This window comes from Elgaria multicarinata, chromosome 3 (assembly GCF_023053635.1).
Source record: "Elgaria multicarinata webbii isolate HBS135686 ecotype San Diego chromosome 3, rElgMul1.1.pri, whole genome shotgun sequence".
NCBI lineage: Eukaryota > Metazoa > Chordata > Lepidosauria > Squamata > Anguidae > Elgaria > Elgaria multicarinata.
Genome location: NC_086173.1, coordinates 175,423,825 through 175,440,304, shown reverse-complemented (window position 1 = coordinate 175,440,304; position 16,480 = coordinate 175,423,825). Strand labels below are relative to the sequence as shown.

Below are 16,480 nucleotides of genomic sequence, written 5' to 3'. Positions count from 1 at the left end.
TTCCCAAAGCAGTTTGTGCTAAGAACATCAGAAGAGCCGTGAGGCTGGATCAGACCAGGGGTCCATCTCATCCAGCGCTCTGATCACACGGTGGCCAAGCAGCCATGGGCCAGGAATGAACAAGCAGGTCATGGTGCAACAGCACCCTCCCACCCATGTTCCCCAGCAAGTGGCGCACACAGGCTTACTGCCTGTGGATCTGTTGCTCCCCACAATACCTCCTGATGAGTCAAGGGTAAAATACTTGAACCTTCAGCGTTCAAACTGAATTCCCACTCTACTCTAGTATTACTAGGGATGGACGACATGGTACAGTCCTCCTAATATGACTGTAGCACTTCAGCTGGGTGACTTTTCTTTAATGATCCCCTCTATGGAAAAATCAATCCTACTTCATAGAATCATAGAATAGCAGAGTTGGAAGGGGCCTATAAGGCCATCGAGTCCAACCCCTGCTCCATCCTAAAGCATCCCTGACAGATGGTTGTCCAGCTGCCTCTTGAAGGCCTCTAGTAACTGGTTCCATTGTCATACTGCTCTAACGGTCAGGAAGTTTTTCCTGATGTCCAGTACAAAACTAATAATAGAATCATAGAATAGCAGAGTTGGAAGGGGCCTACAAGGCCATCGAGTCCAACCCCCTGCTCAATGCAGGAATCCACCCTAATGGTGGAATCCATCATGATGGCTATATATTACCTCCGGTATCTGCTTTGAGTCCTACTCTCTGGGGAACACAAGACGGAAGGCGATACTGAATTCACGTCCCACCGTGACCTTCCCATTGGGGCATGTGGTTGTCCACTCTGGCAACCTGGGTGGTCCTTTGGACTGATCAAGCACACGGCTCTTCTCATGTTCTCATGGAAAAGGGATGTTTTGTGGCTGCTATTCAGACCAACTGTTTTGGTTTCACTTCTTTTTAAAAGTTCCGATTGATTTTTGTCGTTGTCACGCATTTATGAAATATTTGTATTTTTGTAATAGAAGATAAATAATTGTTTCTCTCTTTTGGGCCGCATTTCAACCATTAAATGTGTATAATGCCACAATTAACCTTTATTTTCCAGACTTTATCGGAAAGATAAATAGCCCAGACAGGCTTCTTGGTCTGATCCAGCAGGGCTCCTCTTAGGTCCTGATGCAACAGTCCTTGAGCTACAAATTTTCTCCCTGTTGTGCTGGATTTCAAATTGCAGGGGGTTAAGTGCTACTCTACCACTTCATTCTGGTGCGTGTGCAGATGCTGCCTGCCTGAGACTGTGAAGCGAAAGGCAGACAATTAAGGGAGGCAGGGGTGGCTCTCCAGAGTCAGAGCCCGAGATTCCACCACTCTGGAACTCTTCTCAGCTACATAGAAGAGGAGGGAAGACGAACACACACACGGGGCCCTGGGTCAAGGCAGCCCCCCCCCCATTATTTCCAGCTCTCTGGTGACGGAAGCTGCACCTCTGGGCCCCCAGCAACGTCCTTCTTTGCCCAGAGACGCTCCTGGCAGTGGACAAGACGCTGCAGAGGCGCTCGGGTTTCGCTTCCCCACGCGACAAGCCAGGCTCAGCGTTCGTGGAAATGAAACAGAGAAACTGGCCACGATCCAAGCACCTGTGGTCAGCAGAAAGCGAAGCAAAACCTCCTCACAAAACCACTCTAGCGTGACTCTGTATCTTTAAGAGTTGGATTGAAAAGGGAATTTCAGCAGGTGTCATTTGTATATAGGGAGAACCTGGTGAATTTTCCTCTTCATCACAACAGTTATAGTTGCAGGTACCCTGCCCTCTTTTAAATCTGGTCACTCTAGCTCCTGCAGTTTTAACTGCTGTGATGAAGAGGGAATTTTACCAGGTTCTCAAGTTTGATTGTGTTGTTTGAGGGCTGAATTGAGACCAAGGATGTATCTCCCCCCCCCCCCCTTTGGAAGTGTTTGATTCACATGGCCAAACCAGGAAGGCTGCGTTGCCCCAACGTCTTGTGCTTGTGGAGTCTCACTGTGCTTTCTTCGGATACAAGAGTGTTATCCTCAAAGACCCTCTTGAATTTCAGTGCCTTTGGGCCCCTCTGACTGACTCCCCCCCCTTCTGCATCCTTATACATCTGTCAATTTGGCTTGCAATTAACCTGACCTGTCAGAAGTGTAATTAATCCTGACAATGCCCCATTTCACTGTCATTTCTATTGCTGTTACTACTGTTGTAGTAACTGCTTTTAGTAGTGTACTTTAAGCTGTGATGTTAATAGTGTTATAGTTAACCACTTACAGGTTTTAGTGTATTAAGCAGTATATAAGTACTAATAAACAAGCAAAGCGCATCTGAGGAAGAGGTTTCTGCCCATACAAGGTTCTGCCACAACAAATCTGGCAAGTCTTCAAGGTGCCACAAGACGCTGGGTGGTTTCCACCGCAAGAGACCCACAGGGCTGCTGCCCCCGGATGCCGCAGAGGAGCTGCACTCTGGACGTGGGCTTTGCGGGGTCATTTTGAAATATCCGTCAGCTGCTTTGGGTGACTGGTTTTGGAAAGGCAGGAGAAAAACCAACACCAGGAATTGGGGGGGAGGAGGTGTGTGGAGAGGCATTACCTGCAGGTGGTTGGATGGGTGGTGCTAAAGAGAGAGAGAGAGAGAGAGAGAGAGAGAGATGGAGACACAGTTACGTCCATGGAGGGGTTGTGTTGTTTACTGGGAGGGCCAAGATGCACCCCCTCCCAGGCCCTGAACTGCCTTATAAAGCACAAACCTCCCATAACTCTTTTCTTTGCCCAACTTAAATCTAGGACTGACCTCTCTTTGGAGTAGGGTGACCATATGAAAAGGAGGACAGGGCTCCTGTATCTTTAACAGTTGCATAGAAAAGGGAATTTTAGCAGGTGTCATTTGTATATATGGAGAACCTGGTGAAATTCTTTTTTCATCACCACAGTTAAAGCTGCAGGAGCTATGCTAGAGTGACCAGATTTAAAAGAGGGCAGGGCACCTGCAGCTTTAAGCATTGTGATGAAGAGGAAATTTCCCCAGGTTCTCCATATATACAGATGACAACTGCTGAAATTCCCTTTTCAATACAACTGTTAAAGGTTCAGGAGCCCTGTCCTCCTTTTCATATGGTCACCCTACTTTGGAGGGGGGAGGGGTCTTTCTTCCCTCCCTGCCACTTCCCATTTTCATAAAACTTTCAAGTGATCTAAAGCTGGCAACAACAACCCGGTAAGGTAAGCCAGTGTTATTATCCCCTGTATTGCAGATGGGGTGGGGGAATGGAGGCTGAGAGTGAGCAGCTGGCCTAAGGCCACCTGCTGAGTTTATGGCAGAGGCAGAATTCGAACTGCGGGTTTCCTGAGACACTGTTCTGTCTTATATCCACTGTGCCAGGAGGGCTACAGGGTGCTCACTCTCCTTGGATAAGGGCCCCAATCTTTTAGAAGGATCTTATCCAGGGGGATCCTGTGGTAGCAGAAGCTGGGAGACGAAGAGGAGAGGGGGGATTTCTTTCACACACCTAGACCCTGTTCAGACAACACTTTCGGGAACCAGTAACACCTTACTGGGCGTGTTCAGACGACACACGGAGCCCTGGTTACTCCGCTAACCCTCCTTCAGCAAAAGGTGAGTGGATTATTATTTATTTATTTATTTATTTATTTATTTATTTATTTATTTAGCACCATCAATGTACATGGTGCTGTACAGAGTAAAACAGTAAATAGCAAGACTCTGCCGCATAGGCTCACAATCTAATAAAATCATAGTAAAACAATAAGGAGGGGAAGAGAATGCAAACAGGCACAGGGTAGGGTAAAACTAACAGTATAAAGTGTTTAAACCGTAATTACGTGGCCGCCATGGTCAGGAATGGTTCAGACGACACGCGAAGCAATGATGTCTAGCTCAAAATGCTTAACTTCCGTGGCTTAGTCTGTCGTCTGAACAGGGTCAGGGACACACAGACACATGGACACCCCATTACCTTTCTTCTTCTTCCGGTAGAGGGAGAGTCCCACCGCCACAAAGACCACGCCCAACATGGCCCCCACGGCTCCCGTCCACACTTTGCTCCTGGCAGAGTCCGACTTCCGTGGCTCTGTGGGAGGAGAGAGACCAGGAGCCCCACGTGAGCAGAAGGATCAGGGCCAGGTTTGGCCTCTCAGCCTCCAGGTGTCCAAGGGAGGATCCGTTTCATGTGTTACACCCAGGGAGGGTCTTTTCCAGCCCCCACTGCTGACCTCTCCTCAAACTCCAGAGATCACAGACAGGCTGTGAGTCCTGAAAGGTCGCTTCCTGTAAAACCCCCTGCCCCCCAGGGGAGAGGAGGGGGGAATCATAATTCCCAGGATACTTTATGAATTCCCACTTGCAAACTGGTGCTCTGAACTGTAAAGGGGAGGTCCATCCCTGGAGCAGAAGATGGGGCCTGTTGGGAACCCAAAGCCCCCACCTGAAGGATATAATGGAAGCGAAGCCATGAATCACAAGCAGACGTGGGCTCCTTTCACAAGCTGGATCAGGCCAAGGGACTCCCTAGTCCATCCTTCTGTTCCCAGAGTGTCCAACCAGATGCCCCAATGGGAAGCCAAGAAGCACAACAGCCCTTGTCCCTCAGTAACTGGTGTTCAGAGGGGGCTTCCACATGGACAGCTCCTGGCGTTACCCTCTTCACAAGGGAAGGAAGGAAGGAAGGAACGAGAGGTGGGTGAACATGGGAGGGGGCTGCAAACAGAGGTCGTTCTCATCTGAGACCCAGTAAAATTCTATAAAAGGGGCAGGGGGATTGCTCCAGAAAAGCCTCAGCCAGAGACACAGAATCATAGAATAGCAGAGTTGGAAGGAACCTGCAAGGCCATCGAGTCCCACATATTGCCTGTGATCCTGGAGGTGGCATAGAGCCATCCAGACTACTTGCCACTGATGGCCATGTCTAATCCCCTTCTAAAGTCCTCCATGTTCAGGGCCATCACCCTGTCCTGTGGTAGCGGACTCCTTAGTTTCACAATGCGATCTACACTATTAGTCCTAATAGTAGTTTAAGAGGCAGCTGGACAACCATCATTCAGGGATGCCTTAGGGTGGATTCCTGCATTGACCAGGGGGTTGGACTAGATCAGTGGTTCCCAAAGTGGGCGGTATTGCCCCCTTGGGGGCGGTGGGATTGCATAGGGGGGCGTTAAGAGGCAAAGGGACGGCAGGGGGGCACTGGCAGGGGGTGCTAACAGGTAAAGGGGCGGCAGGGGGGCGCTCGAGGTGGTCTCTCTGGAAAGTCCTAAAACCCAGGGACTGAGCAGGAAAGAGTGGCAAATTCAGCTGCTCTCCCCACACCACTCCTACTCAGGAAGGACTTTCTCACTCATGCAGCCACTCTCTCCTCATATCTCAAGCCCACAGCGGCCCCACCAAAAGTAGGGGGTGGGGGAAGCACCCACAGGACGCAGCAGAGCAGGAAACAGCAGCGAATTCAGCTGCTCTGCCCACTCTTCTCCTGCCTAGGAGGGCCCAGGGCTTCTTCCCTGCTGGAGCCACCGCCGCCTGCTCGCTCGCTCCCTCGGCCAGAGCTGCCCCCTCCTACAAGCTGCCCCGGCAGACCTCTCGCGATAGTTGCTGCACAAGGCGGGAGCAGCAGCCATGTGGCGGAGAGGAAGGAGCATGTGGAGGATGGCGGGTGGCAGAGCAGCTGCCAAGAACAGCCATCAGCCGGCAGGCTGGGTGGGGAGCAGGACTGCTTGTGCTGCTGCAAGGTATCACCAGGCTCCCTTCCCCTGTCAGGAGTTGCAGATTGGGGCCATCTCCCCTCTGAGCTGCTGCCCTCCTGTCCTAATCAGCCCAGCAGCTATTGTGAGGCTTGGGGGGAGGGGGGTTTGGAGAGAGAGAGAGAGAGAGAGAGAGAGAGAGAGAGAGAGAGAGAGAGAGAGAGAGAGAGAGAGAGAAGCTGTGTGTCTCTGTGTGTGCTCCCACCCCTCAAAAATTCTGGACTACAACAGGATTGGGAGAGAAAAGGGGGAGGGGGAGAGAATTGCAATTCCCCAGGTCCTTCCTGGCTAAAGAAGATTCAGCAGCGCCTTCTTCCAGAATGCTTGCTGAAACAATTCCTATCTGCCCTTGCTTATTTCAGGGTGTCCAACCCCCTTTTTTCAAGCGTTCTTTTGGTAAACATGGTATGTGTGTATCTTGTGTCACCATAAAAACAGAGCTGCAACACAATCCTAAGTATGTCTACTCAGAAGTAAGCCCTACTGAGATCAATAGAACTTACTCTGAGGTAAATGTGCATAGGATTCAGCCTGAAAATGAAGAGAGGATGAAGAAAAGACAGGAGAAAATGAATTATAGAAATAGAATAGCAAGGTTACTGTGGGATATTTAACCATATTTAAAGACAATAAGTACAGTAAAATTAGTGCCCCTCTACTTCAGTCCCAGCCAGATTTTCCATAGGAAAACTCTGTACCAGGTGGCAGATAATTATTTTAAATTTTTAATTAAAATACATTATCCTTTCCTATAACAAAATGGTGCTTACTCCTAAGTAAGTGTGTTCCACTGAAGAAGGAAATCCTATTTGATTCCTGTATTCGTGCTAGTGTGATAAAGGCACAATTTTATGCATGTTTAGACAGAAAAAAGTCCTTCAACTCCTAGAGACCCCTCTAAATGGGAAGCACCTGCCCCAGGCTTGCTGAGGGAGGGAGGGAAAAGAGAGCGAACGCCTCTGTTTGCAGCCAGCATGGCAGGACACACCAATTGGATTTTGAATAAAGTGTTCAATTAATTGTTACTGTTTTGAATTTTATTGTTATTATCTTCCTTGGTGGGTTGTTGAAAACCGCTATTCTGAATAATGATTTTTATAGTGTAGGGTAGGGGGGCGCTGGGCATGAGTTTGTGGAACCAAGGGGGCGGTGACCTGAAAAAGTTTGGGAACCACTGGACTAGATGGCCTTAGAGGCGTTTTCCAACTCTACTATTTTACAATTCTATGATTCTAATATTAGATTTAGGCTCCATCTTTCTACAAAAGTTCACAGGGCGGCTTATACACATCAGCGTAGTCCAAAATAAGATGCAAATCACTTACAACCTAACAAACAAACCAGCCCCAGTTTTAAAAGCAGCAACTCACAAGACCCATGACTGGGAGCCGGGGTGGGGGGGTGGGGGCTGCCCAGTTCTCCCCCTGCTCTAGCTGCAGCCTCTCCTGCCAGCCCCAATCAGGACCCGGGAGCTGAGGCGCTTTCCAGAGCTCACAGGGAACTTCACCGGTGGTAACTGCAGGTGACACTAGTCCTCAGGCAACATGAATCTGGATTCAAGGCTGATGGGGCAGGGAGGGGCATCATCCTGAGAGATGGGAGACCTGGGGAGAGGAGCCCCCATAAATCCTGCTGTTCCCTCTCAATCTTGTAAGCGTGGCAAAGAGAGAGTGGCTGTTTGACATCTGCTCTGGCTCAACACACCTTCTCCTTTTACTATGTACCGTTCACCTGGCTTCCTTTCATCTGTCCAGACTCCCCCACCATTCAGCTTTGTGGGATGACTCCTCCCCCTTTGGGTAATGGTATTGTGAGAGATGGAGAAGAACATCTCTCTGCCTACTTTGGCTACACCAGGCATCATCTTCCACACCTGGATCAATTCTCCCCTTACTCACTGCCCTCCCCCTCCAACTGCGTCCTGGTATTATAACCTTGTACACCTGGATCAATTCCCCTCTTAATCGCCAGCTCCAGACTTGGGCTCACATTAAGAACCTCCATCAGATCAGGGTAGCTGTCATACCATGTGTATGTATGGAGTCGGGGGATGAGGACATGGAGGAACCCAGACCCATTGCTGAAGAGTCCAGCTCAAGGGGGGTGGAACCTGTGCCAGCAGGGGGTCCTGCCAACCTAGGGAGCCAAGAGGAGGAGGAGCCGAGCACAAGTGTGTCAGCATCTAGGTCAGCAGGGAGTCCTGCCAATCTAGATAATCAAGAGGGGGAAGAACCAAACGTACCCGTTCTGTCTTTCAGTCAGCAGAGAGCAGAAAAGGAAGCCAGACACCACTCCCAGAGGCTTTATCTGAGATGCCAAGCAATCAAGGAGCACCTGGGGGCAGCAGTGACTTGTATATATATTCCTCAGGGAACTGGGGAGAGTTTGTCAGAGGTTAACTGATTACCCTGGCGAAAACTCTGGTGTTTGTTGCCTGTGACTTCTCAGCCTTGTTGCCTAGAATCCTGTTTGACTTGTTCCTGACCATGTTGTCTGCTAATCCTCTTTGACCACGGACTTGTTCTAGACCACCCTGCCTGCTGTAAGCCTTGACTATTAGCTCTGTGACCTGGACTATTCTTTGTGTGCCTCCTTGCCTGCATCTGGCTGTTTTCAAAGAGACTGAATTCTGCCTGTAACCTTTGAGTGTATCTGCTTAGCCCTAATTTCTTGGTTGTTGCTATAAAGTTGGCAGATTACCCAGACACTGTTCTTATCTCTATCAGCTCCTTAGTTGGTTGTTTATTGTCGGCCTTTGGCAGCTTTTCCAGACAGATTAACCTCTGACCCCTTCAGCCGACAAGAAAACATGGAAGAGTTTTTGCAGAGAAACCAGAAGCTTGAAACTCAAGTTGCACAGTTAACGCAAGCGGTGGCAGCTTTACAAGTGCAACTTCATCAAGCAGCTGCACCTCCACAGCCCCGTCGAAGCAAATGTTTTGTTTCCTTGCCAGAAAAATTTGCTAGGGATAGAGACATGTTGGAAAGCTTTTTGTCAAGCTGTAAATTGCACTTCAAAATCAGGCCTGAGGACTTTCCCACTGATGCCCAGAAGGTTGCTTTCATTGTGAGCCTGCTTTCGGGACCTGCTAATAAATGGGCTACTCCTTATCTGACTCAGGATAGCCCTCTCCTAAATAACCTGGACAATTTTGTAAAAGAGATGACAGCAACCTGGGGAGATTCTGTCAAAGCCAAGACTGCAGAACACCGCATTCAAACTCTACGGCAGGGGAAGGGGACTGTGGCCGATTACACCACGACTTTTCGGCTCATAGCCCAAGATTTGACCTGGAATGATAGCGCTCTACAGTCACAATTCCACTATGGACTTTCTGAGACTCTCTCCTTGCTGATTGAACAAGCTACCATGATAGATGGCCAGCTGACAGTGGCAAACAGGCTCGGCAAGGGAGTACGCCTCGGAGTTATGGACTTGTTCCTGCAACACTTTCAGTCACCTCGGCGTTTCTCTCGTCTAGCCCTTCAGAGGAACCCATGCAGCTAGGAAGCGCCCACCCACGCCTCTCAGTTGCAGAAAAGGAGCGCAGGAGAGCAGCTAGCCTTTGCCTTTATTTTGGATAAGGTGTGCACTTTACTCACAGCTGCCCAGTCAAGAGGCAGGGGATCCCCTTGCCAGGAAACGGGTCCTCCCAGGCTTAGAGGGGTTCAGTAGCCTGGGAGAGTATGGGACAAACCTATCCATACCCAACTCAGAACCAAGAAAGGACCTTTTGTTGGTGATGGTCACCATTGGGGGGGAATAGCAGCCAGATGCTGCCGGTGGGAGCCATGATAGATTCCGGGGCTTCTAGCAACTTCATGGACCTGGGGTTTGCTACCCAGCACCAGATTCCTCTGCAGCTATTGACAGAAACTCGGCCAGTGGAGACTATTGATGGTCGTCTCCTGAGATCTGGCCCAGTGACACATCAAACAATGGTGCTGATCCAAGGCCATATAAAGCTAACCCAGTTTTACGTGGCCGCTGTACTGCATTTTCCACTGGTCCTAGGAATGCCCTGGCTGACCCAGCATGACCCACACATTTCATGGATGCATCAGGAAGTGCTGTTTGCTTCGGAGTACTGCCAAGAACACTGCTGGCCGGAGCGGATCCATGCAGCCCCGGTGACAAACTCCACAGAATTCTCGGCAGCCCTACCGTCTAAATACAGTGATTTTGCAGAAGTGTTCAACAAAAAAGAATCGGAGAGACTACTCCCACATAGAGTTTATAACTGTGCCATCGAGTTGGTACCCGGGGGCCCTATACCTATACCGGCGGGGCACCTGTACTCGTTATCCGAACCCGAATTAGCAGCCTTACGGGACTTTTTAGAAATGAATCTGTGGAAGGGCTTTATTAGGCCATCTAAATCCCCTGCGGGTGCTCCCGTCCTCTTCGTCCGCAGGTATTGTGGCGAATTACGCTTATGTAATGCTTATAGGGCCCTAAACCGGATCATGGTCCGCAACCGGTACCCTGTACCCCTGATCCCCGAACTATTGGAACGTCTCCGTCATGCCAAGGTCTTTACTAAACTTGACCTCTGGGGAGCATACAATCTGGTTAGAATCCAGGCCGGGGATGAGTGGAAGACTGCCTTCCACAGTATGGGCAGTATGAATACACAGTCATGCCATTTGGGCTATGCAATGCCCCAGCTGTGTTCCAACATTTTGTGAACGACGTTTTCAGGGATTATTTGGACCTGTTTGTTATCATCTATTTGGACGATTTCCTCATCTACTCCCCCACTCAGACTGCCCATGATGCTCATGTATGGGCGGTACTTCAGAGACTCTGAGAGCACCACCTATATGCCAAATTGGAGAAATGCGCCTTTAATTTGACAGTGGTAGACTTCTTGGGCTACCGGATCTCGGCCAAGGGTGTGGAAATGGACCGCTCAAAGGTGGAGGCTGTGCTTACCTGGCAACCTCCTTGGAACCGGAAGGAGGTTCAAAGGTTCCTGGGCTTTGCAAATTTTTATCGGCGATTCATACCAGAGTTCACGACCCTGACAGAGCCCATCACCCAGTTGTTACGTGGAAAGGCCCTGTTCCATTGGGCACCAGCTACCCATCAGGCATTTGAGGAGTTAAAAGATCGGTTTACGTCAGCCCCGATCCTACAGCATCCCAATCTTCGTACGCCATTCATGGTCGAGATGGACTCATCCGATGTCACTGTCGGAGCAGTGTTGCTCCAGCCGGCCAATGCTGAGTCCCATATGTTACCTTGTGCCTTCTACTCTAGACAGCTCACTCCCCTAGAACGGAACTACACGATTTGGGAAAAGGAGCTTCTGGCCATCAAGGCAGCTTTCAAGGTCTGGCGGCATTTACTGGAAGGAGCAGCGCATAGAAATGTAATAAATAAATAAATAAATAAAATCCAGTTGAGGTGCGCACAGACCACCGTAACCTGGAGTACCTGCAAACTGCTCAGAAGCTGACACAGCAGCAGAAGCGATGGTCCTTGTATTTTGTCCGGTTCAACTTCAGGGTGATGTATATACTGCATGCCCAAAACCGACAGGCAGATGAAGCCGGAGTATGCTACAGAGCCAGAGATGGAAATGCGGTCGGCTATCCTCCATCCAGAGCATTTTGTGGCTGCTCCGGTAACCCCCGCCTTGATAGACCAAATTCGAGACCTCCAGGGCCGGGACTCCTTGGTTACAGTTCATGCAGGGGAAGGGGGCCCACCCCTTTCTCCATGTGTGAGGGTCTCCTGGACCACCGAGTCTGGCTCTATGTGCCAGTAGGTCCTTGTAGGGAGAAGATGTTATGTTTGTGACATGATTCTAAGCCAGCAGGACACTTTGGACTGTGGAAAACCCTTCACCTTCTCACTCAGGAGTTCTGGTGGCCTCATGTTCACGCTGACATGGCCCGTTATGTTCAGAGCTGCCCGGTGTGCCGTCGAGCGAAGGACCTCCGGGGGAGGCCTGCAGGGTTGTTGCATCCCTTGGCTACCCCTTCTGGGCCCTGGAAGGTCATTTCCATGGACTTCATTATGGACATCCCCCTCTCCACTGGCCATACCACCATTTTCATGGTGGTTGATCTGTTTTCAAAGATGGCCCATTTTGTTCCTTGCTCTGGGATTCCCACGGCCAAGGAAACGGCACAGTTGTTTGTCCACCATGTTTTTCGGTGTCATGGCCTTCCAGAAGGTATTGTCTCCGATGGAGGGTCTCAGTTCACGGCACGGTTCTGGAGGAGTCTACTCCAACTATTGGACATTACCGCCCACATGTCATCTGCTTATCATCCGCAAACGGATGGCCAGACTGAACACACCAATGGTACATTGGAGCAGTACCTGCGGTGCTACACCAACTATCAGCAAGATGATTGGTCGGAGTTGCTCCCCTTGGCGGAGTTCGCCTACAATAATTCTGTGCATGTCTCTACCCAACAGACCCCTTTTTTCGTGACTGGTGGGTATCATCCCTGTTGGTTCCCAGATGTCATTCCCTCCTCTGCAGTCCCTGCAGCAGACCAGTGGCTGTGGGAATTGCAGGCCGCCCACTCCCCGTTACAGAGCAATTGGACGTGGCAAAGGAGGCTTACAAATGTGGGGCTGATCATAAGCGTCAGGAGGGGCCTCCCTTGAAAGTAGGGGATCGGGTGTGGTTATCCACCTGTCATCTTCCTCTCCGCCGTCCCCATCAGAAACTGGACGCCCAATTTCTTGGGCCCTATTTGGTCACTGCACGGGTCAATCCTGTCGTCTTCCAGCTGCAACTTCCTAGGACCTTACGGATCCACCCAGTGTTTCATCGCTCCTTGTTGGTTCCAGCTACAGGAGTTCGACCTGACACCGGTGCTGCTTCCCCTCCTACCCCGGTGCTAGTGGATGGGGAGGAGGAGTTTGAGGTGGCGTAAGTATTGGATTCTCAGCGATATCTGGGCCGGCTCTAGTACTTGATCGATTGGGTGGGATATGGCCCAGAGGAGCGCTCCTGGGAATACGCTACAGATATCCATGCTCCTGTTCTGGTCCAGGACTTTCACCGTCATTACCCCATGAAGCTGGACCCTCCTGGTCCGGGGGGAGGGGATGATGGAGGGGGGAGTAGTGTCATACCCTGTGTAGGTATGGAGTCAGGGGATGAGGACATGGAGGAACCCAGACCCATTGCTGAAGAGTCCAGCTCAAGGGGGGTGGAACTTGTGCCAGCAGGGGGTCCTGCCAACCTAGGGAGCCAAGAGGAGGAGGAGCCGAGCACAAGTGTGTCAGCATCTAGGTCAGCAGGGAGTCCTGCCAATCTAGATAACCAAGAGGGGGAAGAACCAAATGTATCCGTTCCATCTTTCAGCCAGCAGAGAGCAGAAAAGGAAGCCAAATGCCACTCCCAAAGGCTTTATCTGAAACACCAAGCAATCAAGGAGCACCTTGGGGCAGCAGTGACTTGTATATAATTGTATCGGAAAAGAGGCAAGGTAAAAGTACAAATATAAATCCTTTATTTAAAGTATGCCTTGCAAGGCTGGCAGCATAGCCGTATGCTTGACTAAGCCCTCTCCAATGCTATCCCCAATTTCCCCTTATAGATTGCCCAGACTTCAGCTGGATCTAATCCTTGCTCTCTTAAAGATACAATACTATACCATCTCCACAATATATATGCCTCAGGGAACTGGGGAGAGTTTGTCAGAGGTTAACTGATTACCCTGGCGAAAGCTCTGGTGTTTGTTGCCTGTGACTTCTCAGCCTTGTTGCCTAGAATCCTGTTAGACCACAGACCTGTTCCTGACCGCGTTGCCTGCTAATTTTGTTTGACCACAGACTGGCTCTGGACCACGCTGCCTGCTACTCCTATTTGACCACGGACTTGTTCTAGACCACCCTGCCTGCTGTAAGCCTTGACTATTAGCTCTATGACCTGGACTATTCTTTGTGTGTCTCCTTGCCTGTGTCTGGCCATTGTCAAAGATACTGAATTCTGCCTGTAAACTTTGAGTGTATCTGCTTAGCCCTAATTTCTTGGTAGTTGCTATAAAGTTGGCAGATTACCCAGACACTGTTCTTATCTCTATCAGCTCCTTAGTTGGTTGTTTATTGTCGGCCTTTGGCAGCTTTGCCAGACAATAGCTCCTGAGAAGTGTGTGTGTGGGTCTCTGCATCCTCAGCAGGTCAGGAATGACACAGGAATGTAGAATTCCCACCCTATTTGCAGGATTGTATCTAAGGGAGGAAGGAAGGAAGGCTCCTACCCCACTGGACGGTGATGGGGGCCTCCAGGCTGGCATGCTCCACTTGGCAGGTGTAGACGTCTCCGTGCTCCGGCTTCGTCTCCAGCATCACCTGGGTCTGGTAGGTCCAGTCCCCGTTGTGGAGCTCCTCCCCGTAAAAGACCCCTTCCTTCTGCTCCTGCCCGTTCTTCAGCCACTGGATCTCAATCTCCAGGGGATAGAAACTGGCTGCAGTGCAGAGCAGGAGGGTGTGGGGGGACAGGGGGTCTTCCTTGGTGGGGGAGATGGAGACAGAGGGCTGAACTAGAGGGAAAAGAAGAAGAATATGTGTGAGAGACACCAGGAGGGCAGGAAAAGGAGGGGCTGAGAGAGATCCAGAAAACGGAGGAGAGTTTCCTGGGCAGACCGACGCCAGCAATCTCTTCCAATCTGCAGTCAGACAGATGCCCTCCTGGGGGGTCAACAAATAGGGCAGGGAGCTCACAGTCCTTTGGTCTAGCTTCCCACCCACCCACCCAGCTGCTTTTGCTGTATCAGAATTCATAACTTACCTCCCTCAAAGCAAGAAAAGATACCTGGTTACGAAATGCCAACGGAACCGAAAGTGGAAATGGTTAACAATTAAACATTTGGACAGGTGAATAAGTATATAAAAAAATAGCATTAAAGAATAGATACACTCAAAGCGAGAAGCAGGTTCACAATGAATTCTGGATAACTGATATTAAAAAAACTAATTGGCAGGGTTTGTTGAATAATATTTAAAAGGAAAATGCTGATTTTAAGATCAACACTCATGATGAAAGGGGTCATGGGAGGGAGGGAGGGAGGAGGTCTGTCAAAGCTGCACCATTCTGCAAGGAACAATCACTGATATATTGATGTCTAGAAAGATCTATATGCCTTGGTTTAATTAGTAAGGTTGAATAAGGAGTTGTTTCCTCAAAGATATACTTCAAATTGTATCTAGCCTGCAGTGAATATGTTGAATTTTAAATGTGCCTTTCAATAAAGTGCTGCTTTTAATAATGTATTAGTTTTAAATGTTTTAATTAGTTATATGATGTTTAATGAACTCTTAATTTTGGATTGCTCGATCCAGAAGCAAAGACACGGAACTGTTCTCAGGTACAGAGGAAAAATAAAAGGAGCATTTTCGATGGTTTTACATTTTGTATACTTTTTAATGTTCACTGTTTTTAACTTTTGTAAACTGCCCAGAAAGCTTCAGCTATGGGGTGATATATAAATTAAATAAATAAAAATAAATAAATAAATGGTAGTCAGAGTCTACTACTGACCACCCAATCAAGGAGAAGACCATGTACATTGATGGTGCTATATAAATAAATAAATAAATAAATAATAATAATAATAATAATAATAATAATAGAGGACGAAACTTTAGCATTGCTGAGCCAAGTATCCCCCATCTTGTAACTGTGCATTTAGTTTCTATTTCCTAAATGTAGAACTTGGCATTTATCCCTATTAAATTTCATTCTGTTGTTTCAGCCCAGCACTCCAGCCTATCAAGATCACTTTGAAGTTTGTTTCTGTCTTCCAGGGTATTAGCTATTAGGGATGTGTTCCGCTTCTCCTCAGACCGGAGAAGCAGGAGCGAATTGGCCTGATCCGCCTTGTCCAGAAGAGGAGGAGAAGCAAACTGGGGGCCTGGAGAAGCATGGCGAAGAGAAGCAGCCATAGGCAGAGTGGTTCTCTTTTCGTGGAGCAATTCACCCGCCATTTTGGATTTTTTCGCCCATAGGATTTCATTACAGAAAAGATTAGGGGATAACTGTGTTGTTTTTAAAGCTATCTTTCTGAAATTTCGTGTGCTTAGAGAGTCGTGGCTGTGGGTCATTTTGAGCCTACTCTCAGCACTCTGTGTGGTCTGGTTTGTTTGCTATAATTTCCTAAAAAATAGGGTAAAAAAAGTGGGAGAGGTACCTTTTTGAAGTGCTGAGAGGCAGATTCAACTCCTAGTCATGATCACCTGATGAAGCAGCCTCCAATCCCAAAGCTGGAGGAGGGGATAGGCAAAACGGGATACTGGGAAACTTCTCTTTCTTAGTCTGAATGGACTTTTCCCAGTGTTTTTTAAAATAGTAGCCCCAGCAAATGCACAAACACCACCTGAAATCATATACTAAGTAAATAAATAACAGATAGGAAACACAGCACTGCTACCCACCCTAACCTTGTTGAACAACTGAATAGATGTGGTGCAAGGGGATGAGGTCCCCTAGGGCATGTGGACGTGCCCAGTGCACTCCTTGGAGGATCATCAGAGCTCTTCAAAGAGTAACCAGTGGAGACTAATGCCTGTCATGAGTTGAAGTGACAGGTAGCTTCTTAAACACTGGTACTTACTTAGGGGCAGTCAAAAATTGGCATATTCCACTCCCTCTGGGCACGTCCACTTTCCTCTTACTGGTAAAAGACAGACATAGCCTTTTTTTAAAAAAAATCTTCTTGTTGTTTATTCAGCAACACTGCTGCTTTTAATTCCACCCCTCCTTTGTTTATTTATTT

At 48.9% G+C, this 16,480-nt stretch overlaps 2 protein-coding genes across 2 annotated transcripts in view; both read right to left on the bottom strand.

The window, feature by feature from the left end:
• LOC134396454 (rano class II histocompatibility antigen, A beta chain-like) overlaps positions 1 to 16,480 on the bottom strand; it is a 116,373-nt gene that overhangs the window by 47,929 nt on the left and 51,964 nt on the right. The window lies entirely within an intron of this gene.
• LOC134396459 (rano class II histocompatibility antigen, A beta chain-like) overlaps positions 1 to 16,480 on the bottom strand; it is a 51,866-nt gene that overhangs the window by 29,490 nt on the left and 5,896 nt on the right. Inside the window, exons 3-5 of the mRNA XM_063122981.1 lie at positions 13,967 to 14,248; positions 3,961 to 4,074; positions 2,577 to 2,600 (exon numbers count right to left, since the gene is read on the bottom strand). Of these exons, the coding sequence (XP_062979051.1) occupies positions 2,577 to 2,600; positions 3,961 to 4,074; positions 13,967 to 14,248 (420 nt within the window). The remainder of the gene's footprint in view (positions 1 to 2,576; positions 2,601 to 3,960; positions 4,075 to 13,966; positions 14,249 to 16,480) is intronic.